The 26952-nt window shown below is 38.1% G+C and overlaps 1 protein-coding gene across 3 annotated transcripts in view; it reads right to left on the bottom strand.

Moving 5' to 3' along the window:
• The window catches only part of robo4.S (roundabout guidance receptor 4 S homeolog), a 127098-nt gene that overhangs the window by 14261 nt on the left and 85885 nt on the right, over positions 1–26952 (bottom strand). For 2 of the 3 annotated variants that reach the window (XM_018241665.2, XM_018241667.2), the window contains exons 17-18: positions 21795–22001; positions 12687–13090 (exon numbers count right to left, since the gene is read on the bottom strand). In XM_018241665.2, the coding sequence (XP_018097154.1) occupies positions 12687–13090; positions 21795–22001 (611 nt within the window). The remainder of the gene's footprint in view (positions 1–12686; positions 13091–21794; positions 22002–26952) is intronic. The other variant, XM_018241666.2, reaches the window with a different exon arrangement.

The raw sequence follows: 26952 nt of genomic DNA, 5'->3' as shown, positions 1-26952 counted from the left end.
ACACCACATTAATACTGCAGCTCCTATCCTAAACAAACAGAGAGTTTCTAGAGCTTTTTACTCAGGTATGGTAAAACATTCTACAGAATAAATATAGCATTCTAGCTTGCACTATTGCAACTAATCTATTGGCAATAAAATGCCTCCATAGCTTTCCTTCTCCTTTAAATATGCCATTTCTAGGAAAGTCAATATTTTTCTAAATGCCCCTTTGCATGTGGTTATCTTTGCAAGGTGACAGATAATGTGAAAAATAATCATTTCCAAGAAAGCTGCCAAGATGCAACATAACAATGTGTAATTTTGAAGAAGCACATCCATAAGCAGCCATGTCAAATCAAACTGAATGCATAAGCCTCTTAAACAATATCAGTTGATAGATCTCCTAAAATGTATTTTTTTATCAAGTGTATTCTTGTATCCTATTTATTGCCTAGTCCTACTATAAATCATATTGTGTGGCAAAGGTCATAAATGCTTCTCAGTTTCATTGAGATTACTGATTACTTCTGTATGATTACTCACTGGTACTGTTCTTCTGTAGAAACAAGCTGATTGCCTAAATTCCAGCCTCTATGGATAATCATCATAATAAACATAATAAATAGTTCTGATGCAACAGAAACACATACAAGTGTAAATATCACCCAAATGGAACAGATGGAGGAAGGATTTGATTCAATGACCTTACTTAACCCTGAAAAAACAGAACGTGTTCTGAATTGGGATATGGGATAAAAAATACACTGTGCAACAGACAAAAGAAGCAAGATTCAAATTGCTGAATCCTATTTATAAAGTGTATACATGCTTTTCTTACCAAAGGCACCATTTGTAGGGCACATGAAATCTATACCAGACATAACCTTTATTGAAAGTTGAAACAAACAAACAGATACAAGTATATAAACACAAAAAGCTATACAGCACATCATGGATTGATTGACCTGTTACTCAAAATACATTTTTAATTTGATTATAATCTATACCAGTGCTGTCCAAGTTCTGTGGTACCGAGGGCCAAAATTTTACTGGCCTATGTGGAGGAGGGCCAATAATGGAAGTCAGTGTTGGCCACTCCCCCTTTTAAATCACACCCACTGTAAACCACACCCATATTACCAAAAGAACTTTTAAGATTATATCCACATTAACAGTGGTAACATGCCAAAAAACCAAATGGTTGGTGCTCACTGCAGGCAAATACCTCATCACTCATATGTGAAAAATTGAAGTCATGTTAAAAACATACCCTTAAATCTATATGCCTCATCCTCCCCTGTGGATAATACAACAACCCCCCCAACACATGATTAAACACCTTAGGGGCCCCTAACAACAATTTCCAAATGCTAATAACCCCAAGAACAAACCCCTAACGGGCTTACATTCCACAGGTAGCACGGGGCAAACTGAGAATGGCACACACAAGCAGCACTTGGCAAGTAGGGATGTAGCGAACGTCGGAAAAAAAGTTCGCGAACATATTCGCGAACTTGCGCAAAAACGCGAGCGGTTCGCGAACGGTTCGCGAACCCCATAGACTTCAATGGGAAGGCGAACTTTAACATCTAGAAAAGACATTTCTGGCCAGAAAAATGATTTTAAAGTTGTTTAAAGGGTGCAACGACCTGGACAGTGGCATGCCAGAGGGGGATCAAGGGCAAAAATGTATCTGAAAAATCTGCCTGTGTGTGCTTGGAAGAGATAGTGTAGGGGGAGAGCTGTTAGTGATTTCAGGGACAGATGATAGTAAGTTTGCTGGCTAGTAATCTGCTTGATACTGCTCTGTATTGGAGGGACAGAAGTCTGCAGGGATTTGAGGGACATTTTAGCTTAGGTAGCTTTGCTGGCTAGTAATCTACTGTTCTCTTTAAACAACTGCCATACGTTGACCTTGTAGGCATTGTTTGCCCAGTTTTTTTGGACGCAGCCACTGAAGCACAGTTGCCAGAAAAAATATGCCATATAAATGCTGAAAATAGTCATTTTTCGCCATACGTTGACCTTGTAGACATTGTTTGCCCAGTTTTTTTGGTTGCAGCCACTGAAGCACAGTTGCCAGAAAAAATATGCCACATAAATGCTGAAAATAGTCATTTTTTGCCATATACGTTGAGTCAACGTATGGCAAAAAATGACTATTTTCAGCATTTATATGGCATATTTTTTCTGGCCTCTGTGCTTCAGTGGCTGTGGCCAAAAAAACTGGGCAAACAATGCCTACAAGGCCAACGTATACACTACTACATCGGTGGATACGGATTACGTAAAATATATGAATGCTGCTTGAAAAAAGTGACTCCGGTGTTTTTTCTGGAGACGGTAATATTATGGATATTTAGACAGAATGGGAACAAGGTCACACAGCTCGATGGCGGGTTGAAGAAAACAGTGTGCAAATAATGCCTACAAGGCCAACGTATACACTACTACAGCGGTGGATACGGATTACGTAAAATATATGAATGCTGCTTGAAAAAAGTGACTCCGGTGTTTTTTCTGGAGACGGTAATATTATGGATATTTAGACAGAATGGGAACAAGGTCACACAGCTCGATGGCGGGTTGAAGAAAACAGTGTGCAAATAATGCCTACAAGGTCAACGTATACACTACTACAGCGGTGGATACGGATTACGTAAAATATGTGAATGCTGCTTGAAAAAAAGTAACTCAAGTGGTTTTTCTAGAGACGATAATATTATCAATATTTAGACAAAATGTGAACAAGCTCACACAGCTCGATGGCGGGTTGAAGAAAACACTGTGCAAATAATGCCTACAAGGCCAACGTATACACTACTACAGCGGTGGATACGGATTACGTAAAATATATGAATGCTGCTTGAAAAAAGTGACTCCGGTGTTTTTTCTGGAGACGGTAATATTATGGATATTTAGACAGAATGGGAACAAGGTCACACAGCTCGATGGCGGGTTGAAGAAAACAGTGTGCAAATAATGCCTACAAGGCCAACGTATACACTACTACAGCGGTGGATACGGATTACGTAAAATATATGAATGCTGCTTGAAAAAAGTGACTCCGGTGTTTTTTCTGGAGACGGTAATATTATGGATATTTAAACAGAATGGGAACAAGGTCACACAGCTCGATGGCGGGTTGAAGAAAACAGTGTGCAAATAATGCCTACAAGGCCAACGTATACACTACTACAGCGGTGGATACGGATTACGTAAAATATATGAATGCTGCTTGAAAAAAGTGACTCCGGTGTTTTTTCTGGAGACGGTAATATTATGGATATTTAGACAGAATGGGAACAAGGTCACACAGCTCGATGGCGGGTTGAAGAAAACAGTGTGCAAATAATGCCTACAAGGCCAACGTATACACTACTACAGCGGTGGATACGGATTACGTAAAATATATGAATGCTGCTTGAAAAAAGTGACTCCGGTGTTTTTTCTGGAGACGGTAATATTATGGATATTTAGACAGAATGGGAACAAGGTCACACAGCTCGATGGCGGGTTGAAGAAAACAGTGTGCAAATAATGCCTACAAGGCCAACGTATACACTACTACAGCGGTGGATACGGATTACGTAAAATATATTATGGCTGCTTGAAAAAAGTGACTCCGGTGTTTTTTCTGGAGACGGTAATATTATGGATATTTAGACAGAATGTGAACAAGGTCACACAGCTCGATGGCGGGTTGAAGAAAACAGTGTGCAAATAATGCCTACAGGGCAAATAATGCCTAAAAGGTCAACTTATACACTACTACAGCGGTAGTAAAATAAAAAAAAGTAAAATAAAAAAAAAATGAATATTAAAAAAAAAAAATTAAAGTTGGTGCTGCTGAACTACTAGGAGCAGCAGATTAGCACACCAGTCCCACTCCCCAACACTGCTAGACTAATAGCACTGGGCTCTTATAGTAGTAGTAGTAGTAGTAGTAGTAAAACAACAAAAAAATAAATAAAAGCAGTCCTTACAAGGACTACTGTTATTGCAGCAGTCAGCAGATGAGATCAGAAGCAGGACAGCTGCCCACTGCAGCTACATACAGAGCACTGCAGTAGAAGGTAGATTACTAGCCAGCAAAGCTACCTAAGCTTAAATGTCCCTCAAACCCCTGCAGACTTCTGTCCCTCCAATAACAGAGCAGTATCAAAACGATTACTAGCCAGCAAACTTTCAACTGTCCCTGAAATCACTAACAGGCAGCAGCTCTCTCCCTACACTATCTCTTCAGCACACACAGGCAGAGTGAAAAAACGCTGCAGGGCTTCGGTTTTTATAGGGAAGGGGAGTGGTCCAGGGGAGAGCTTCCTGATTGGCTGCCATGTACCTGCTGGTCTGGGGTGAGAGGGCAAAAAAAAGCGCCAACAATGGCGAACCCAAAATGGCGAACGTCGCGCGACGTTCGCGAACTTCCGGCGAGCGCGAACACCCGATGTTCGCGCGAACAAGTTCGCCGGCGAACAGTTCGCGACATCTCTATTGGCAAGCAGAGAATGGCACACACAGGGAGAAAGGGCTGGCCAAGGTATTTTTGCACCCTAGGCAAAGGCTTCAATCAGTGCCCCCACCACCCAGTCCTGCATTACCATTTCCCACCTTACCAGTCATATAGCCCCCTGTACCTGTGCCAGCACCTATCATATTGCCTCCATTTTTATCTATGTCAATGGCAGTCAATCCCTCAGATTGCCCCCAGGCCCCAATCTGTACCTGTGCCAGCATAAGACAAAACATCCATCATATTTTCACCCCAATCTGTACCTTAGCCAGCGGCAACCAAAAGAATCCATCATATTGCCCAATTTGTACCTGTTCCGGCAGTAGCCAAAAATCCATCATATTGCCCTCAAACATCTGTGTATCTGTGCCAGCAGCCACCATATTGCACCATGTACCTGAGCCAGCAGCAGCCAATCCCTTATATTGCCCCCAATCTGTACCTGTGCCAGCATCAGACAAAAATACACACTATTGCCTCCATATATGTACTTGTGCCAGCAGCAGCCAAATATCCATCATATCATCTGTTTACCTGTGCAAGTAGCAGCCAAAAGTGAGCTGGGAGTGATTCTGTCTGGAACAGGGGGTTTATAAAGTTGAAAAACTATTAAAGGCCAAGCAAATCAGGGTTTAAAAAAGAAAGAAAGGAAATTCCCTTTAAAAGTGTGCCCCACCCATGATTGCGCCCTAGGTGGGCGCCTACTCTGCCTGCCCCTAGTTCCAGCCCTGCAGGGAGGGAAGGCAGAACAGAGCAGTAGACTAGTAATGCTATCAGTCTAATATGTACTACATAGAGTGACACAGTGCTGGTGCCCTATTAGCATTTTGGGTCTCAGGTATGAACAGTACAGGCCTTTAGGGGAGTGATCAATAGAGGTGTCACAAGTGTGAACAATACAGGGGGATCACAGGTGTGAACAATACAGGGGATTAGAGTCTGAATTTGTGGTTTAAACAATGCAGGGTGCAGTTTATCTCTACAGTGATACCTTTTAAATCTTACATATGGTAAACAGACACAGCATCTGGGGGGCCAAAGAAGGGGGGGTCGCGGGCCGCCAGTTGGACAGCCCTGATCTATACTATTGGTTCTGGTTTAGAGCAGAAATATGTTTACCCTGTAATTCTCTTATCTTTCAATAGGACTGAAGGTATAATGTCTTAAAGCAACTGTAAGGAAAATCTAGACAATGCTTGTAGTTACACAATAAAATGAAAGGACAAGGAAAGGGTTAAAACTAGGGTGGTGTTTTCTTGTAGTTGACCCGAGTTGCTGAGCTTTTAACAAAGTCTGCACTCCTTCCCTTCTGGCATTCAGCATGTTTCATTCTTGTTGTGCCAGCAGCTCAGGTGTCAAGGACAACATCACATTACCTTTACCAATTCTAAGGAGAAGTGTGTGCTTCTGTGCATGCTCTACCCAGTAGAATATTTAATGTACATGTTTAATAGCCAGGAGACCAACTTTTTGCAGCATCTGGCACAACAAAAACGAAAATGCTGGAGCTAGAAGGATTTTTCTATTAAAAGGAATATGAACTATAGAAAAAACCTTGCAGCAGATAAGGAGAATGCATCTCCATGTATATTACAGCACATTGGTATAACCCAGTTGTCTCCAACCAGTGGCTCACAAGCAATACATTGCTCACCAACACCATGGACGATGCTCCCAGTGACCACAAAGCAGTTACTTATTTTGGAATTCTTGGCTTGGAGGCATATTCAGTTGCATACAAACAGGTTTACTGCAACACACTGAAAAGACAGCCAACAGAGTCACATAGTCCAGTAATTTACATAATAATATGATTTGTTTTGGACTACGCAACCTGTTCCTGGACCTTTTAGATGTTTAGGCTCATGGCACATGGGACATATTTTCAGCTGGAAGGAAAGATCCCACAATTCCCTGAGCAGCCTGTCTTTAAATATAATGAAGGACTGCCTCCTTAGGTAGGTTTGGGTGATCCTCCACCAGTTAAAAAAACACCAGTGTTTAATATGACCAATGTGCCATGATCCTTATGCACAAAATGCGATTGGCCAGTTTTTGTAATTGCACTGCAGGTCCATCATCCTCATTGATCTGGTCCTAGAAAAGATAACATGAAGTGTGCTATAAAAGAGTATAAAATAATACCCAATTTGTTATGAGCAATACTGTATACTGAATCTTGTAATTCTGAATTGTTTTCAGTAAAATGGCAATGGCGCTGTGACTTCTAGTTACATCATATTATTGTGAGGGTAATCGTTTCTGCACTTTAGATGATATTAATAGCACATAATGAGTCTTGGGGGTTCACAATACAGACTTATATTATTGTTTGGAGGGCTTTGTAATTTTACATCTTTCAATTAGCAGACTAGATTACCATTTTGTTAACAGAATCTAGTAAAAGAACAGTACATTATAGTAGCAGGGATGTTGATGTAGTGTCTGTTTTTAATAGACACTATGGGGCAGATTCACTAAAGGGCAAATTGTTGCCAGCGACCTATTCGCACACATCACACCACTTCGCCAGGCGCAAATTCGATACCACTACGCTAATGCACTAATATGCGATGGTGCGCCCTGGGCACCAAACAATGGCGAATTTTCACTAGCGGCAGTGCAAGCATTTCATAGTGAAGATGCCCTAGCGTTGTGCCTAGTGAAAATTTGCTAGTGATCTTGCGCTTAGGTCAATTTACATACGGCTGGTAATTTAAAGCTGTATGGAGGTCTTTATTATAAATGTTGGTGCAAATGTTCCATATATTCCATATGTTATGAAATGTCTGGAGAAAACCGGTTACCCCAAAAAAGTTCAAGTTAGGACTTTTGCAGGCAATTCTACTTCAAAAAAGGAAAAGTTGCCAGTGTTTTTGGAACTTTAATGCATTTTCCTCACACAGGATATGATGTAAGATTGAGGAAGATCTAGCTTCTTTTTAGCATTTCGAGGTGGCGATGTCAACTCTGGTGAAAGAGGTAACGTTCAGTAAAATCCACACTTTACTGAATTTGCGGAGTAATGACCTTTTGCCGAGCAAAAAGTCGCCTGGCGATAGAGTGCGAATGAACGCTTGCGACGGTCTCTTTTGCTTGCGAATTGGCGATTGCGCCTGTTAGTGAATTGGCGATGTCCCTGCGGGTGGCAACGCTGGTGAATTGCCACTTCATCCTTTAGTGAATCTACCCCTATGAATTGCAATACACATACAGTACAAGCTGCCATGAAATAGTGTAGGAAAGGTTCAGACAGAGAGTGATTGATTATAATGAATAACACAAACAACACTAAAAACATTCATACCAGCATGCTACACTCTAGAATGCATGCTGTACCAATGCACACATTCTTGTTGACATTTTCTAACATTATGCTACATTGTATTTGTAGAAATTGCAGCCACTGGCCCTTCTAGATTCCTTGGCATCGTAGTGGTTTCCCAATCTGTAATCATGACAATGTTTACTGTTGACTGAAATTAGTATTTAGATGCCAGATTGGAATGAAAGTAGTTTTACTCAGTGGTTTTAATTGTTCCTTCACAAAACACAGCATGCTTACCTGACTATCACCTGGTTAACAAATAAAAGGCATCAATTCTGCTGTGCTGCATATTTCAATATACTTATGACATTGATCAAGTAAAAGCATGAATAAAATATTCTGTGGGCATTGGCAAAAATATGAAATATTTAGCAATTTCTAGCGATTCTTACATACAAAACATACATGCAACTCTTATTGATGTACTCTGATTACTTGTTGTGAAAGAAGTGAGAATCATACAGCGTTAACACTAATTTACTCTCTGCCTTTTATCCATCAGATATTTGACAGTACATAATGTAGTAGTCTGTGAAGGCATGCAATTCCATTTAAAATGAGAAAATGGAAACAAAAACTTCAATCCATGTAATAATCACATTTACTCATTATCATTTTTTGCTTATTTGAAATGCAAATGAAGCAAGCCTGGGTGCCATAAAAAAGGGCATTGAATTATGTGCAGATTACAAGCACTGGCTCATTGAGCAGTTGTTTTTTTTGCATACATACATTTGTTTTGGATACAGTTTATTCATGTGCTTTTCGTATTTAACCAAGCTTTGTGGTGCATTATCACACAACAAGTAGGCCATATGCAACCCACAATTCCAAATAAATTAAGCATTTATTGTGTATAAGTTATTAAAGTTTATTTAAGTTATCTATTTGTGTTATTTAAGTTTTTTGTATTAAATGGGGCACCAGATACTGAATCAAATCATGTGCATAAAGGCACCACACACGTGCCAACTGTTGACTCAAGTGTTCCGATCCTATGACTCTTTGCCATAATATTAGGTAAATTATACTGTTTTGGTCACTCAACCTGCAAGGCCAAAACAAAGAAAAGTGTGACTGTGCACTCTACTCAAGCGCAGTGTCTGTTTGTATTATAAACCGTAACATATTCAGTCCAATTACTGAGAAATTTTAGAAAGCATGCTTGGCTTTGTGTGCAACAAATCCTTTGGGATGTATCCTTTATCGGGTACGTCAAAATTGGAACTGAAGGTAACTTAAATGCCTGACAATTTACTCTTAATTAATAAGGCAAACATTTAATTTCAGCTTAGCAGACAGAATGCAGCTCTATTCTATACTCTGCTCAGCGAACTGATTACAGTGTAACTGTTTTTCTTCTGCTTGACAATACTTCCATACAACTGAGCCCATCATTTTTCATTAGATTAGCATTAGGGTTGAGTTGTGATTGTTATACGCAATTCTAGGCACAAAAAAAGCTGCAGAATAGGGGCCAGTAAATTGCCATTCTTAAAAAAAAATTGCAACAAAGCAGAACATATGCTTTGACAACAGTCCTGTACCTAATACCTGCCTTGACCAGTCCATAAAATACAGAGATTTCTGCTTTTTGTGCCTGAAGGGGTTATTAGGGCTGATTTAAGGTACCTTTAAGACCAGGACAAAGATCTCATTGGTTGGCTCTGTAGCCATCTCTCAAGTAGGTACACTTGAAAATAATTAGGCAATAAATGAAGGGTTTGTACTTACTGTAATGTGTAAACAGTAATGGGAGGGGATAAACTGTAATCACAAAATAGATGTACACAAGATAAAAAGTGCTACAAAAACAAGTTATTTAAGGAGTTACATGATATTCTTTGTATCTGAAAAGGAACTTACTTTTTTATCGTGGCTACTTTTTGTTTTTTACTTTGTGTGCCCCCGACTGTGCATATACAAGCCTTCTCTTGCATATTTTCAGCTTTTTAAACAGAGTTCAATAAACCTGGTGGCAAAAAAATCCCTTACCTTTAAGGCTAAAATTCTATTGTTACTTTTCAATATTTCAATAACATTCTCTTCAGGCCTGTTCCTAGATATTTCCCAGTCACTCATTCAAGCCACTGCCTGGTTGCTAGGAAAATTGAACCTTGGCAACCAGACAGCTGCTGAAATTCAAGACTGGAGGGCTGCTGAACAAAAACATCAAATAGTTAAAAACCAAAAAATAAGCTGGTGCTTATTTTTCAACTACTAGCTTGGTGGCAAGTTTTGGTTGCATAAAAACCAGGTTTATGGCCAAATTGAGCCATCAATAGGCTGTCAATCCACATAGGGCAACTGAATATCCATTCATATCCTTTATTTGGCACCACCCAGGAACTTTTTTCATGCTTGTGTTGCTCCCCAACTCTTTTGGAGGTTGGAGATCCCTGCTCTACAGCATGCAAAGGATATTATTTTTTTTCTAATAGGATAGGATTTAGCTTTTTTCTAAAAAGAGGAATATAGTATTTATAATACAGGTATGGGATCCGTCATCCGGAAACCCATTATCCAGAATTCTCTGATTTACAGAAAGGCTGTCTCCCATAGACTCCATTTTATCAAAATAATCCAGTTTGTAAAATGATTTCCTTTTTCTCTGTAATAACAAAACAGTACCTTGTACTTGATCCAAACTAAGATATAACCCATCCTTATTGGAAGCAACACCAGACTTTTGGGTTTATTTAATGTTTACATGATTTTAGGCAGACTTTAGGGATGAAGATCCTAATTAAGGAAGGATCCATTATCCGGAAAACCCCAGGTCCCAAGCATTCTGGATAACAGATCCCATACCTGTACCATAACTTTGTCTACATCTGCCCTCCTGTTTCTGCTTGTATGTTGTTGTTCCTGCTAACAAAAAATCTTAATCAGGAAAAAAGAGAAAGAGGTAGATGCGTTACCCCGAGAAACTTTATTGACTAGCATGAAAAGTGAAAGGACTAGAGAAAGGATACCTTTTGTGACCACTTTTGATATACACTCAAAAGGCGTACGGAAAGTGGTGAGAAAATACTGGCTGATATTAATGACAGATCCAAGTACATCTAAGGTTTTCAAAGATTACCCTTTCTTTGCATATAAAAGAGGGAAAAATATAAATGATTTTTTGGTACATACAGATTTGCAACCCCCTATAACGTCTAAAGCAAGATTTTTAGGGAAGCCAGTAGTAGGCTCTTTTCCATGCATGTCATGCCAGAATTGTAATAGTGTCATAAAAGGAGATACAGTGTTGCATCCGACACAAGGCACTAAAATTAAATTAAAAGGATACTTTATATGCATGTCCAAGAATGTAATCTATTACCTAAAGTGTGCGTGCGGAAAGGGTTACGTAGGGAAAACCAATAGAATGGTGAGGGTGCGTATATATGAACATCGCAGCTCAATCCATAATATACAGATAAAGGCTACTTCCATTAGCCAATATTGGGCAGAATGTAAACATAACGTGGCACAACTACGATGGCAGGTCCTAGAAGAAGTTAAAACTAACTATGTCAATGTTGACAAAAAACTACTCCAAAGAGAGTGCCTCTGGATCTGGAAGTTAGATACTATGTCCCCGAAGGGTTTACATGAAAGTTGGGGCTTGAACTGCTTTTTATAAACAAAGTATAAGTGTAATAATATATTAATTGATGGTACAGGTATAATATCCCTTATCCGGAAACCTGATATCCAGAAAGCTCCGAATTACGGAATGGCTGTTTCCCATAGACAGAAAGAAACAACTTACACTCGCACATCCTGGCCGTCCAGAAAAACACGAATCCCAGGTGCACGGTGATAGAGGAACTTGGCAACCTCAGAAGTAACGTAGAAACAGAACACACTGGCACAACATGGGTATTACTAGCAGGTATAACCTTGCTCATTTATTGCGGATGCAACGTTTCAGGGCGTGACCCCTTTCTCAAGCGTGACCCCTTTCTTGCTTGAGAAAGGGGTCACGACCCGAAACGTTGCATCCGCAATAAACGAGCAAGGTTATACCTGCTAGCAGTAACCATGTTGTGCCGGTGTGTTCTGTTTCTGTCTCCCATAGACTCCATTTTATCCAAATAATCCAACTTTTTTTTAAAATAATTACCTTTTTCTCTGTAATAATAAAACAGTAGCTTGTACTTGATCCCAATTAAGATATAATTAATCCTTATTGGAAGCAAAACCAGCCTGTTGGGTTTATTTAATGTTTACATGAATTTCTAGTAGACATAAGGCATGAAGACCCAAATTACGGAAAGATCCGTTATCCGGAAAACCCCAGGTCCCAAGCATTCTGGATAACAGGTCCCATACCTGTACTTCTACAAGTGTAATAATATATTAATTGTTAAAACTTTTCTTGCAGTAGAAATCCACATATTTCGAGTAAGGTAGAAACACCCTTTATATCCTTCTTATTCTTGTTTTTTAGTCAGTGAGTAACTACCAGTAAAAGCTATGATTTTTACTGATTATATTTTATACAGTATAATCTTATTATTATGTACTGATGTATACACGTTTATGGATTTTAACACAATGGATACAAATGGTTAATAATCTTTTTCTATGTATATTTGATGACTACCACTAGGGGTCACAATTAGTTTGCCTATAAATTTTGTATAGTCTCTCTGGTTGATTGTCACTGAGGAAGGGCCATGCGGTCCCGAAACGTTTGATCACTGTGAAGTGTTGTGAGCACCATGGAATAAAGTTTGGGATTCCCCCATTTGTAGCAGACAAGGTATCGGCTCTCTTTTTTCCTGATTATATATTACTGGCGAGTGGCTAGGCCAGTGCCTTTACCTAATCCCCTTAATTGGACTGTAATTTGTAACAAAAAATTCTTACCTGCATAAAACTTATCTCTTCCAGCAGTCTCAGTTTGAGATCCACCATAGCAAAAACTGTCAACTGCAACTGCAAGAGCCTTGGCAAAGTTCGCATCCATTAAGAAGGATCCATCAGAGGAGCTGACCATGCTGCATCTAGCACTGGTATAATTATCTTCTGAAACAGAACCCCAGCCATTAACAAGAGATCCGGCCATAGAGCTCTCATATTCACTGATACTGGAGGTTGGAGTTTCACAGTACTTGCGATAAGACTTTAATGAACTGATGTCCTCTAAATCAAGGTCATCATCATCTTCATCAACTGCATCAGCTTCTGAAGGTAACGGGCTGCATATGTAGCCATATGTTTGAGGAGGTGAAAAGGGCCTTGGAAGGGAAGAATCATATTCTGCTGTATGCCTTAAATAAAAGAGAACAAAGTTACAATACTACTTATACTAATTTCAATATATTAAAGGAAATTCTCTAGCCCACATTCATATCTAACGCCATTTATATACTGTAGATGTTAACTCTGTCTATCTCTCTGCTTATTAATCATATATATTTTACAGTTAGACCAGGCTTCAACTATAGGAGTGGTTACCGTTTAAAGTAAATATTGATATTTGCAATTGGTCTTAATGTTCTATTTTTTTCTTCTTCTGTTATTTAGCTTTTTGTTTGGCAACTCTCCAGTTTGGTATTTCAGCAGCTATCTGGTTCCTAAGGTCTTAATTACCCTAGAAATCAGGCAGTGATTTTAATGAGATATCAATAGGCAAATGAATGAATGGGAAGATAAGTAATAAAAATAAATAATAACAATAAAATTGAAGACTCACAGAGCAATAGTTTTTTTTGTCTGCCTGGGTCAGTGACCCCCATTTGATATTTAGAAAGAGTCAGAGAGAGGGAAGGCAAATAATTAAAAACTCTAAAAATTAAATAATTATGACAAATTGCAAAGTTGGTAGAATATGACATTCTATAACCGTCTATAACCTGTGTGAGGCAACTTCGGGCGACTATAGAAAATGCATCGCCGCGTGTGCATTAGCACAGGCGACTTTTCATTGTAGCCTATGGGAAAAAACGCTGAGGCAATTCGGGGAGATAGTCGCTCAGAAGACGAGGCGATTAGTCACCAGGCGACAAAATCTCCCCGAATCTCCTCGTGTGAACTAACCCTAAAGGGGAAAAACACAATTTTTTTTTTACATAGAAAAAAAAAACCTCCAATTTTTAGTGATTTATTAAACTACGAATAAAAAAGTACTCCAACCCAGACCTGCCGACTTCTTGTAGAAATCAATGGCAGATGTCCCAAAGATATGCTGATTTGTGCTGGATTTCCGAAAAAGTTTCGGTATTCAGTGTCAATGTGGTATTTTGGCATTAAATCCGAAAAAGTCATGGGTTCTGATTTTTTACGATCTTATTGAGACTTTTCCTGCATAAGAATGTTTCAGGAAAATGTAATGATAAATAGGGGGAAAAGTCGGATTTGGTCGGAGTGGCTTTCCAAAAAAAGTTAACCTTAAAGAAACCACCCTTTAAGCATTTCCAGCTAGAAATGAATGGTACAGTATGCACCTGAGAGAACAGTAGGGTTTAGCAGTATGGCTGTACTAAATATTTTTCATATAGAACTCCAGATATTAGTGGCTTTGTGGTATTGGTACAATTAGCTTTGACAGAGGTTCTAGGCTGGGACCAAATTCCAACTATCTGGTTTCATTTTCAGGCAAATACAATTTCTACTGTGGGCTCTTCTACTGCTGAAAAATATAAGTACTTACAGAAAATATACTCTATGATCTTATTATTGTGGGTGGTATACAACTGAAATGATGTCAGGGAGACAGAAATCAAAGTATATTTTCCATCAATGACAGTAAACCATGGTGAGGGTATATATAATGCTCCTTTATTAATGCCAAAGTGCTCTTTAATGGGTTCAATTATCTAGTTCCATTTTAAATGAGCTCTCTGCTTCATACTGTATTTATTTCCATTATTGCAAGTTGTTTGAAAGAGTGTAAAAAACATTAGTTTTCCTTCCCACATCACAACTATACTGGAGAGCTGCGAGGCTATTGATCATGCATCCAATTTGTGTGTTGAAGCCTAAAGTGAAAATCAACACATGCTGTGCCCATTTTGTTTCATTCTGTTGGATACAGACATATGCTTGTACTGTTGGAGCCAACACACAGGAAGAAATACTCATATAGAAAAACAAAATCCAACTGTGACTGACAAGTGTTTGCCAACAGAAAGATATTTTGTGTTCTAAATCTTCAGTCAAATATCCTTGCTGAGAATTATATGGTGGATAATGCCAGGCACGAAAACTTTGCCAACTATGATGGTCATGGCTTGCAGCTTTGAGCACTGAAATGATTAATCAATGCAGCTTAACACATTCATTTTTCTGCTTTAATACTGTTATGCGGCTGCCAAATGTAATGCTTTTTATATGAAATTACTCTGAAGCAGCAAGTTAGATGTCCTACAGGGACAGAATCAACTATAAAATTCCTTTTCTTTGTGGCACAAAAACTCATTTAACAGCTTTTTTTCCCAGGAAGCCATGTGATTATCAGTAAATGTCATTCTTTCCCCTGAACTGCATTGTACACAGTTCCTGGATTTTGGGGAATGTTGGGAAATGCAGCTTGGAATGCTATTCTTAATGGGCTGGTGTGTTGTTAGTGTTATAAAACTGTATTTTGCTTGATGTTGACTTTTTAATTATTTCCTACCCTTTCATCTACATAACATTTAGTATGTAATGTGGTTGGATGGTCATGGCAAGTTTCAGCTTGTAAAACATTTCCCTTTAGAATAGCTCCTAAGACCCTATTTTATTTGAGGTGGAAATGATTTGGTTATCCTAGGACAGGAGCATGGCCTGAGCTATTGCAGGCATTGAGGATAGTTTTCCCTAAGTTTATTATGACGGAGACTGCAGAATTCAAAAGTGGCTTTTGCTTCAAAGCCCTGTTAAAGACAATCAGTAAAAATAACAATAACATTTAAAAGGGGACATTTAAAGTGATACCCTACTCAGTATTGGGAAAAAAATTCCATTATTCTCAAGACATAAAGTATAGAGGCTGTAGAGGTAAAGTATAGAGGCTGTAGTCTAACAACCCTAGATATGGCCTGCATTAAAAGTACCATCATGGTGGCTCTGTAGTGTCAGATACAGTTGCAGTTCTTTTTTGATCTGTGTCGAGTCTTGTGTTTTTCTGGAAACACGTGGCACCCAAGATCAAAGAGTCGGGAATGGAAAGGGTTATAGATTTCCATGGCCAGCAGCCTAGCTAATGTGAGAGAATTCACAAACAAGAATCATTTCTGCAATGTTTACACTTGATTCTCTTCTTGATTTTTTACAATTGCCACTGAAGGCTTTTAACTTTAAAGCTCGGATTACACAAATATTACACAAATATTACACAGGAATCTCAATATTTTAAGTAACAATGGGATGAGTGAAGGTAATTCTTACGGGAGAATGGAATTACATCTAGGGTGCCTATTATGGAGACATATTATCAATATCAGTTTTTAAGCCTCACCTCCATAAGTTAGAGGTGAATTTTCCCTTTAACAGTCTACTTATTCTGGTACAGTATATTGCTTATTTGGGAGAATTTTGAGTTAAATTACTGAAAAAAACCCAGTTATTATTTACCATTAAATGTATCATTAAATAAATTGCCTCAAGTCTACAATAATGACCTCCCTTAAGATTGTATCTTTGAATGGTTATTTAATGAGTTCATCAGTCCTCTTGAGCATTTTGCAGTCCAAGACCTTTTGCATTTGTAGATTTGTGCACAATCCATATTTATTTTCACCTACCAACCATACCTGACACTGGGGCTCATTTATTAATGCAGCGCAGCGCTAAAAAGAGCGCAGTGGCCTGACATTTGCCCAGCGCATGCGAGTATTTAATAATGTAGCGCACGATACCTTAACAGTGCGATTTGTGCGCTAATGTAGACACAGACAGGTGCGACGTGTGAAACTGCGTATCAGCTGTCGCAGTGCTTATAATAAATTGTGCGCACAGGAAGATACCGCAAAGGTAAGGATTAGTTGTGCTCATGTATGAATGCGCTGCTTTAATTAGTTGCGTCACATATTGCGCATATTGCGTTCACTTAGACGCATCTGCATTTGTTTCTGTGCTAATATTTGTCTGGTTGCAAAGGTGTTTAGCCTACCTGATACCCTTAAAGGAACCTTGGTCAATATAAACATGTTGGGTGGAAGGCGTGGTTAATATGCACTTTACAGGGGTTGTTCATCTTTGAGTAAACTTTGAGTTAACAAACATCCCCACCAACAGCAGCACCATTGTATTTGCCAGAACCCAGTTTAGCAGTGTGGCTCTGCACACATATATAAAATTCTCTTTTAAGCAACATGAAACGCAAAAATGTGAATATACTAGCGCAGCTGGGCAGGAATGCGCATTTTGAAGAGCGTTACTATTACGCCACGAAGAGGCAGTCGTAAAAATTGTGGTGCTGTTGCCCGGGTGCAGTTTTGCACATATACAGACTCAAATCTGCGACGGCCGCAGTGCAAGCGCATTGTAGCCACGCCCACAGCCACGCCCCTAACAACCACGGCATCGTTTGCGACATAAATGCCCAATCTTTTGCGCAATGCGCATAAACAAAACCATCGCAAAAGCTCTCTGTTATGCGCAATATCACGCAAATATATTAGCGATCACGCTCGTGATGGCGCAGACAATCTTTTGCGTCCACTTATGCGCTGCGCTGCTTTAATAAATGAGCCCCACTGTGTGCTATTGCTTTATGACCCTTTTAAATGATGAAAACAAAGAAGGCAAGGTGATCTAGAAGTCTTCTTAATTTATTTTTTTGCTTTAAGACATAAAGGGTCATTTGTAGCCAGTTAAATTATTACATCTAGCAATTATCAGTATCTCTGCTGCCTCTGCAATTTTCCAATGATTTTCTTGATTTAGGGGACATCTTGTACTTCATCAAGTAAAACAGGAAGGCTATGGAATGAGTTTTATTGGTGATGTATAGATCCTAGAGCAAACTGCTGCACCAACATTCACAGCAAATTCACAACCTGCTTAACTGGAATATGCCTTCAATGAATTAACTGCAAACTTCCCAGAGAGCTGCTGAAAGGCATCGTAAAATTAATTTACATATATCTTCTTAACTTTGAAATTAATTTATTCATTTCTAGCAGTTATAATATTTTATTTAAACATGCTTCTACTTTAATTTAATAGGTCTGTGGTGCTTCTTAGCTGGTTGAAATGCACCTGGCTGAGAAGTCCTAATATATAGGTATAGGATCCGTTATTCAGAAAGCTACGAATTATGTAAAGGCTGTCTCCCATAGACTTCATTTTATCCATATCAAAATTTTTAAAAATAATTTCCTTTTTCTGGGTAGTAACACAACATTGCCTTGTACTTGAGCCTAACTAAGATATACTTAATCCTTGTTGGAGGCAAAACCAGCCTATTTGGTTTATTTAATATCGACATGATTTTCTAGTAGACTTAAGGTATGAAGATCCCGTTATCCAGAAAACCCCAGATCCCGAGCATTCTGGATAACAGGTCCCATAAAATTCAAATTGTGTGTATGAAAATACTGCATTCTACGTAAAAAGCATGGCAAATTGTGCACAAAATGTAACTTTATACAGTGTACTTGTATATTGGTATGATTGAATTTCATGGTTGGGTTCTGGAAAATAGTTTCAGAAAACCACGCTAAAATTTCTTCATGTTGTGTCGGAAAAATAAAATTGCTTGCAGTAGGTTGTTTCCTCCCCTTGCCTTCCATATCTATTGCTTCTTTATATTGTTGGGAGTCAGCTACCTTTAGCACAGTGTATTATTAATGTAAAATGAAAATCAACTGGGAGAAAGGATATCTAAATAGTAAGATATGTTTTCTATAAACAGTTGCAGCATATTGGAAAGGAGCATCTCTATCAAGCTAGGGCAATCTAGATATACCTTAACACACAATTTAACTTTGTCTTCCTATTGACTCCAATGCATTTTGGTGATATTTTGCAGTTTCATGGGGGGATTACTTATCAAAATCCAAAAAGTTCTAATCATTTTTGGAAAACTACCACGACCAAATCCGTACGGGTTTTTCCCCTTTTTTAGTAATTCATTTTCCTGAAAATTTCGTGTGCGGTGAAAAAATTAGAACATATGTATTCTTCAGATTTGACACCAAAAAACTCAATTGTTTTTTCGGTTAATTGCACAAAACCCAGCACAGATCAGGATATCTCCCATTGACTTCTACATGAACTAGGTTAGAAGAGCTGGAACCTTGTATATTTTGCTAGTACGCTGTAAAACTAGGAATAGAAGCTTGTTATAGAATACACAAAATTATGCAAAGTATGTAAACATCCTGCCTGTGTTATGTATACCCTGAACCCACCTGATTCATAAGATAATTGGAGGAGGCTTTTTTTAAAATAAGCTTTTCACATATTACTGAAGCACTATGTTTACTTGTCTAATGTTTTATTACAGTGTAATAATCTTCATCTTCATAGTTTGGATAAAACGTCAGTTCTTAATAGAGACATTCACTGAGTAGCCAAATAGCAGAGCAGAAAGGCAGATTTGACATATTGATAAGTTTATGCAAAGTAGAGTGAGATGATTAAATAGGAATAAAAAAACTGAATTATCTGCACCATGATGAAACATGGCCATAATTCTTCTTGGGTGTGGAATGCATAGAACAGGGATTTTGTAACCTGAATCAGGATCAATGCAAACATGCAAACTGCCAGCTTATCAATTACTGTATATTCCATATATTATTTGTGACAGCAACCAATAATCAGGCTTTAAATATGTCAACTAGACCATTATTGAAATATGCATTTCTGAAAACAATTTGTTGCTCCATTTTAATTCCTAACCTGAGATTTTATTGATTCTGGCAAAAGAAGAGTGTTTATCTAAGTGCTCCTATTTGTATTAATTGTATACACTATATTATTCTCTGTCCAGTCTCCAAAAAGAAGCAATAAATAAATGTAGACAGAGAAGACTAAGTGCACGCTATAGATGGAAACATGGGATGAATCTAGGCTCTCTACTTCCACTGCAAAAGAAATGTGGAATGGATATTAGCCTTAGTATGAAAAGATGCAAATAGTTGGATTCTTTGATAAACTGGATAGTTTTCACTTATATGCAGGCCAGAGGTTTTCATGAAAAATATATTTGTAGCAGACAATGTAAAAATGTGATGTAAAGTACAGAAGTGGACAACTTTGTTCATGTTTTATCAGACAGTTCTTAATTTTTCATGATGTTTACAATTTATAATTTGTTTACATGTAATCTGTTATATATTTAACCCTTGCTGATATCATTGTTGTGAAAATACTCAGTAATTTACTAGGTGATTTTATGTTATGATAAGTTGCATAATTAGAGATGATGGTTGCAAGCATTCCACACCCAATGTCAGATGCATGACACCCTTCATGAATAGATTGAGATCTAGGGGCACATTTATTAAGCTCGAGTGAAGGATTAGAATAAAAAATACTTGGAATTTCGAAGTATTTTTTTGGCAACTTCGACCATCGAATTGGCTGCTTCGACTTCGAATCGAACGATTTGAACTAAAAAACGTTCGACTATTCAACCATTCGATAGTCAAAGTACTGTCGCTTTAAAAAAAACTTTGACGACCTACTTCGCCATCTAAAACCTACCGAGCACCAATGTCAATTTTTGATCGAAGGAAAATCGTTTGATCGATGGATTAAAAAAATCCTTTGAATCGTTCGATATTTGAAGTCAAAGGATTTAACTTCGATAGTCAAATATCAAGGGTTAATTAACCCTCGATATTCGACCCTTAGTAAATGTGCCCCCTATGTTAGACTGGCTACACATTGAACTATATTTCATACAGTTTGCCCAGTTTATGACAATGATCCTTGGGACATTTGGGCCTCTTTGCTGAGCAATTTGAACCTTCAAAATTTGGTTTGATTGTACCAAAGCTCATTGTCCAATAAGGAAGGCTGAGAAGCCCGATGATAGGGTCATCAAGTTTAGCCAGAATTGCATGGTTGCACATTTTCCTAATAACTAAGCAAGAGGTCAACGAGCCCATCTTTCTGGTGTGATGTGTGACCAGCTTTGTAAATGTTTTAAAATTTAATACCACAAAAAAGAGGTCCACTGAAAACATTGTGCCACACTTTGTTTACCTCATCTGTTGGACAGGCTACCTCCCCTAGATAACTGATCTACCATTATAAAAACATGGCTTTTTTGTAAGGTAACACACTTTACCATGAATGATTAAAGTCAGTTTGCTGAATGATTCCTAGTTGTTCCCACCAAAGCAATGTAATCCCCTCACAAAGAATCAAGAACAAATGTAGAATGACTTCTAGTAGTATTTAAGAATATGTCCACATGAATGTTTCAGCAGCACAGGCCCTCAAGAGTTGAGTAAGGTCCCATGCTGCCCAAATCTTGTTGCTACTGATGCTATTCATTAAAGGTACTTGCATCCTTGCACTTCCATATAATTCAGATGAGCACCATTCCATCCATCTTGCCTTCTTCTGCTGAATCATGTGCAAGCACGCATATTGATGCTAGGGAACCTGGAAGCTACTACTCACTGAGTGTGACAGTGATTCCAGGTTTCCTACAATGGGTTGTTCCAATAGGAATTGCACACTGTTAGTATATTTGCTTTTCATAAAAGTGTAGTACATTTCTTGCAAAGCAATAGGCCATTTCACATTCATACACAGGGCCAGATTCAAATAAATGAGAAAGCATTATTTTGTGATTTATCACATGAAAACATATGGGTGAGATTCAATTCAAGAAGAAAAAATGTTTCTGATATATAGTTCCAGTTTTTCCCATAGACTTCAATAGAGTTTTCATGTGATAAACAGATGTTTTTCTTCTTGAATTACACCTGGCTCTATGGAAAAATATGGAATGGATTTAGGAGATACGTTTTCATACTGAATTGATTGTGGCTCTATAACATAAACAATGCAATCTTTATGTGGTACCTTGTATTTTCCCCTTGATCACTGAGTTCAAGATATTGTGCCACATCTTCTGGAGTCAACACATTATCACCATCATCATTTAAGGAGAAGCATTCTGTCGCCGGTTTAATGTTCAGTGTGTCAGGAGGAATCTTTTTCTTGCTGTTGATTTTATAGCTCTGCTTTTCTGGATTGGCCACATAATATGAAGAGGCACTGCAACCACTGCTAATACATAAAGAAACATTAAGGTAATTAAACATGATCTAAAGTTGAAATGAGCATAAATAGAATTTGTATTTGTGCATAATGGTAAAATGTCCCTAATTTTCTTGCTTCAAATATTTGTAGCTATTTTAAAAATATTCCCGTGGCATAAAACTTGCCATGTTCTTACGCATGTGCAGTTCCGTTCATGAAAAGATTGATTCCCCAAAAGCAAATTTTGGGAAACAGAGCAACAAGGGGAAGTATTTTGTGCCTTTAGATCTCTAGTACTTGTGTGTTGGGCATTTGTAAATGACTCCTCAAAATTTATGAAAATGTGTTTATTAATGTTTTTTGATTTATAAGACTATAAGAAAAGTTCTCTTGCTAAATCCAAATCCTGGAGAAAGGATTCAGACAATTATTTTTTCACACTGAAATAAATTTCTTCAGCATAAAACAAGTCTTTATTGTTAACTCTTTTCTGAACAGTAATGATGGGTACCACGTTTCAAAAAGTTAAACATTACCAATCATTATTAGCATTGTCCTTTATATATACCGTAGATACAGTTTTTACCCAGGACCCAAGTGATAAATAACTATGAACAGTATAACGCCTTCAGGGGCATGTTTGTTTAAGGGGGTTATTTATTAAAGTCCGAATGCCAAAAAAACTCAAAAAAAATCTAGGTTTTTTTTTTTTTTTTACTATACAGTAAAATGCTAATTTTTAGTGGCATCTCAAACCTACCGAGGTTGTATATAAGTCAATGGCAGAGGTCCCTATCCAATTTGGAAATTTCTGTGGTCTATGCGGGATGTACCTCTAAAATCCAACTATTTTGGGTAAAGATCCGAAACATTCAGACTTTTCTGGAAAAAGCCTGAATAAAATTGAGCGATTCTGAAAAAAAATCAGAAAAAATCATACGATTCGAATTTTCACTAGATTTTATCAAGTTTGTCCCCGATCCGATTAAATCGTGCTTTTTTAATAATAAATAAGGTACAATCGCGGATTCTAGATTGGTCTGACTTTTTTTTTTTTAAATACTTAGATAAAATCGGACTTTGATAAATAAGGCCCTTAATGTTACATCTAGACATAGAAGTGTAACTCTTGGATTCAAACATTCAGTAGATTTAGCTGTATCTGTCTGTGTCACTAATGCATTCAAATCATGATCTCTGCTTAACTGTGTTGTATAATGGATATTCTAGGACCTAATATACCCTTTGCTGCTGATCTTTGTCCAGTCAGATATGGGTCTGACCATGTGGAAATAAAGTCAAAAAGTAAAAAAGCCGAGTAAGTGGAATATCCATTCTTATAAATCCTGAAATCCATGGGAATATTTACCAGCTATTAGAGCTGTATGCAGTTAAATTTAATGATGTACTATTATTAATGCTGGAGTCTGGATAAAAGACATACTTGAGCTGAGTGTTGTATGAGCTGAGTGTTGGCTGTATGATGGGTAACTGGGAGTATATTTAGTTAACGCACATGGGGACTCATTTACTAACCTTAGAACCTCTGCACCAGTGCAGGAACCTGTAGCAATGAAGCTACAATTAGTTTTTATTTGTCTACTGCAGTTAGAATATAGAAAGAACATCTCAAGTTTGTTTCTGAGTTACTACTCTCCCCCCCCTCAAGAAATTATATTTTGTATGGATGATTTGTGCAGTACATGCTAACTTTTTGTATGTGTATCTGTGCTGCTGATGCATAAACGATTATTGGTCCATCCAGCAGTCAATTCCGTTTTCAAATTTCTGAATTTAAATGTAATTCAAAAGTCTCTTTTATAAATTTTATTATGAATCCTCTTTTTAATCCACAACAGATTTCACATTCTCAGCAAATGTGATCAAATTGTTTTACTAGAGCTATTAATACATTTCTTGCCATAAACAGAAAAAAATATATTTTTATTTTTATCAAAAGGTGAGTTATTATAGGAAAGTGTCAGCAACAGTAGTTTCAGGATTTTAAACGACAAATAAAAAACTGAACATATGAGATGGACCAGAACTATGTCTGGACGTACTTTTTTTTGCAGAATATGCAAATAATTGTGCCTATTTTCAGAGGGTAGAAACATTGCGATAATAGGTGTAAAAAGATAGGAAGAAGGAGGGCCCTTCTCCATAGAGTTTACAATCTTGGAAATACATACATGTGTATCAACAGAAAAGCTGGTTAATGGCAGTCGCTTGAGAAGTCGGAATGGGTGCAAACAATGAAGTAGGGCAAGGTCTCCACAATGAAAAATAAAAGTAAGCAATAAAACTCCAACATGTGTATGCTAGATGAAACGGCTTTATAGCATAAGGATTATTCTGTTATTTTATTATCTATATCAGGACTGTCCAACTGGCGGCCCATGGGCCCCCCCCTTGTGTCCCCCCCACATGAAAGTTTGCCTGTTGTCTGCTTACCATGTGTGAGCTTTACAAGGTATCGCTACAGAGATTAATTGACCCCTGCATTGTTTAAACCTCAAATTCAAACTGTAATTCCCTGTATTCTTCATGATGTAATCCCCCCGCATCGTTCACACTTGTAACAACTCTATTGTTCACATCCCTAAAGCCCTGTACTGTTCACACCTGAGATCCAGACTGAAACTGCCCACATTGTTCAACTGTTCACACTTCATACAAACTGCTGAAGGGGCACCAGCACTGCGTCACTGTATGTAGTACATATTAGAGTGGTCCTGATAGGTTTCCCTGTCTCCTGCTCTGTTTTGCCTTCCCTATGCTCCCTGTGTGTGCCATACTCTGACTGCCCTATACTCTGCCTGGTTGTGCTCTGCCTGTGGAACACAAGCCTGGTATTTGTTCTGGGGTTTTGTTAGCATTTGAAAATTATTGTTAGGGCATCTAAGGTGTTTAATCATGTGCTGGGGGGTGCAGTGTTATCCACAGGGAAGAAGGAGGCATATGAATTTAAGGGTAAGTCTTAATATGACTTTTTTCACATATGAGTGATGAGTGATATCCCTGCAGTAAGCACCAGCCATTTGGTTTTTTGGTGTGCTACCACCATTAATGTGTACATGGTCTTGTGGTAACATGGGTGTGGTTTAAAGTGGGTGTGGTTTAAAAACAGGGAGTGCTCAACACTGCCTTCCATTATTGTCCCTCCACCATGTAGGCCAGAAAAATTCCTGCCCTCTGTACAACAGAAGTTGGACAGCACTGATATATATGGGGGGGGGGGATTGCCTTTAAAGGCCTAATGATAATGATGTGCTTCATCAGTTAGTTGGTCAACGGTAAGTGCTGTTGTTACCGATCCTGTTATTGACCTTACCTGTCTGACTATGCCTGTTCACTGCCTGCCCTGAACTATTACCTGTATTTTGGACCTTGTTACTCCTGCTGGGCCTTGCACTTCTTACTGCCTTATCTGTCTGTTTCTGGAAACAGGTATTGGATCCCCTATCTGAAAACCCAATATCCAGAAAGCTCAGAATTAATGGATGCGCATCTCATATAGAGTCCATTTTAAGCAAATAATTCTAATTTTTAAAATGTTTTCCTTTTTCTCTGTAATAAAACAGTATCTTGTACTTGATCCTAACTAAGCTACATGAATTCACATTGGTGGCAAAACAACCCTGTTGGGTTTATTTCCTATTTAAATTATGTTTACCAGACTTATGATCAAGATTACAGAAAGATCCCTTATCTGGAAAACCCCAGGTCCCAAGAGTTCTGGATAACAGATCCTATACCTGCTTGTGCCAGTACCTTCACCCTGTCACCCAGGTTTGGTCTAAAATAATTGATATATCCAGAGACTATAATGGATTCATGGACTGAACCAGGAGATGTTTTTTTGGTCTGTAGAAGCAAGAACTAAATGCAGAGATGAGCCATGTATTTGATGCGGATGATATGTTTAAATGTCTGGATTTTTATGGTGTCTGTACCCTGAACAATAGCAGGAGTACAAAGAAATTTTTATACAGGCTATGATTACATGTTGAGTAAATCCTCGACATTTTGCTTTGTTGAACCTTAGGTGTTCTAGTTTTCTCTGCATCTGCCTTCCCAGAGACGGGTTTAAAGGTTTTAGCTTTAACTATATGCTGATATGCTTGTAGGTTTTCATTAATTCAACATGGAGCAAGAGAAATCAATTCCCTTAAGAAAAGATTTGATTGCAAAAGAATAAATGAGATATCTCTGGAATTACATTCTTAATCTACTAAATTGTTTCCATTTTCTACAAATGGTTTCAGGTCATTTTTAAACCTGACAGGTACTTTTTCATCATCTCACAGCCGTTTTGCAGACTCAAGCTCCTATTTTGCATCCCAATGGACATTTTCTTTCAATAGCTCTTTTGGCTAGCTTCCTGTTTTCATAGTGTTTTCATATGCCAATACATTGAACTGCTCTTGGCTATATTGCTGGCCAAGGTATAAATCAGAGGTTGAATTCTAATGGCAAAAGTATGTTGAGCATCAAGTGGTTTCAGTAATGCTCTTTATTCAACCTCAAATTCTGCACGGCAGCATATGGTGAGTGCTTAAACATACTTATGGGGGAAGGCAATAAAAGTGTGTGTAATTATTGGTGAATTACACACACTACGGGGCACATTTACTAAGCTCGAGTGAAGGATTCGAATGAATAAAACTTCGAATTTCTAAGTATTTTTTGGGTACTTCGACCATTGAATAGGCTACTACGACCTTCAACTGCGATTCAAACGATTCGAAGTAAAAATCGTTCGACTATTCGACCATTCGATAGTCGAAGTACTGTCTCTTTGAAAAAACCTTTGACTACATACTTCAGCAGTTTAAACCTACAGAGCTACAATGTTAGCCTATGGGGACCTTCCCCATCATTTTTCTAAGCTTTTTTTGATCGAAGATCGATAGATTAAAATCCTTCGAATCGGTCCAACGATTACTTCGATTTGCGCAAAATCCTTCGAATTCGA

Source organism: Xenopus laevis, chromosome 7S (genome assembly GCF_017654675.1).
Source record: "Xenopus laevis strain J_2021 chromosome 7S, Xenopus_laevis_v10.1, whole genome shotgun sequence".
NCBI classification, from domain to species: Eukaryota; Metazoa; Chordata; class Amphibia; order Anura; family Pipidae; genus Xenopus; species Xenopus laevis.
Note: the sequence above shows the minus strand (reverse complement) of the source record. Positions and strands in the feature narration are given on the sequence as shown.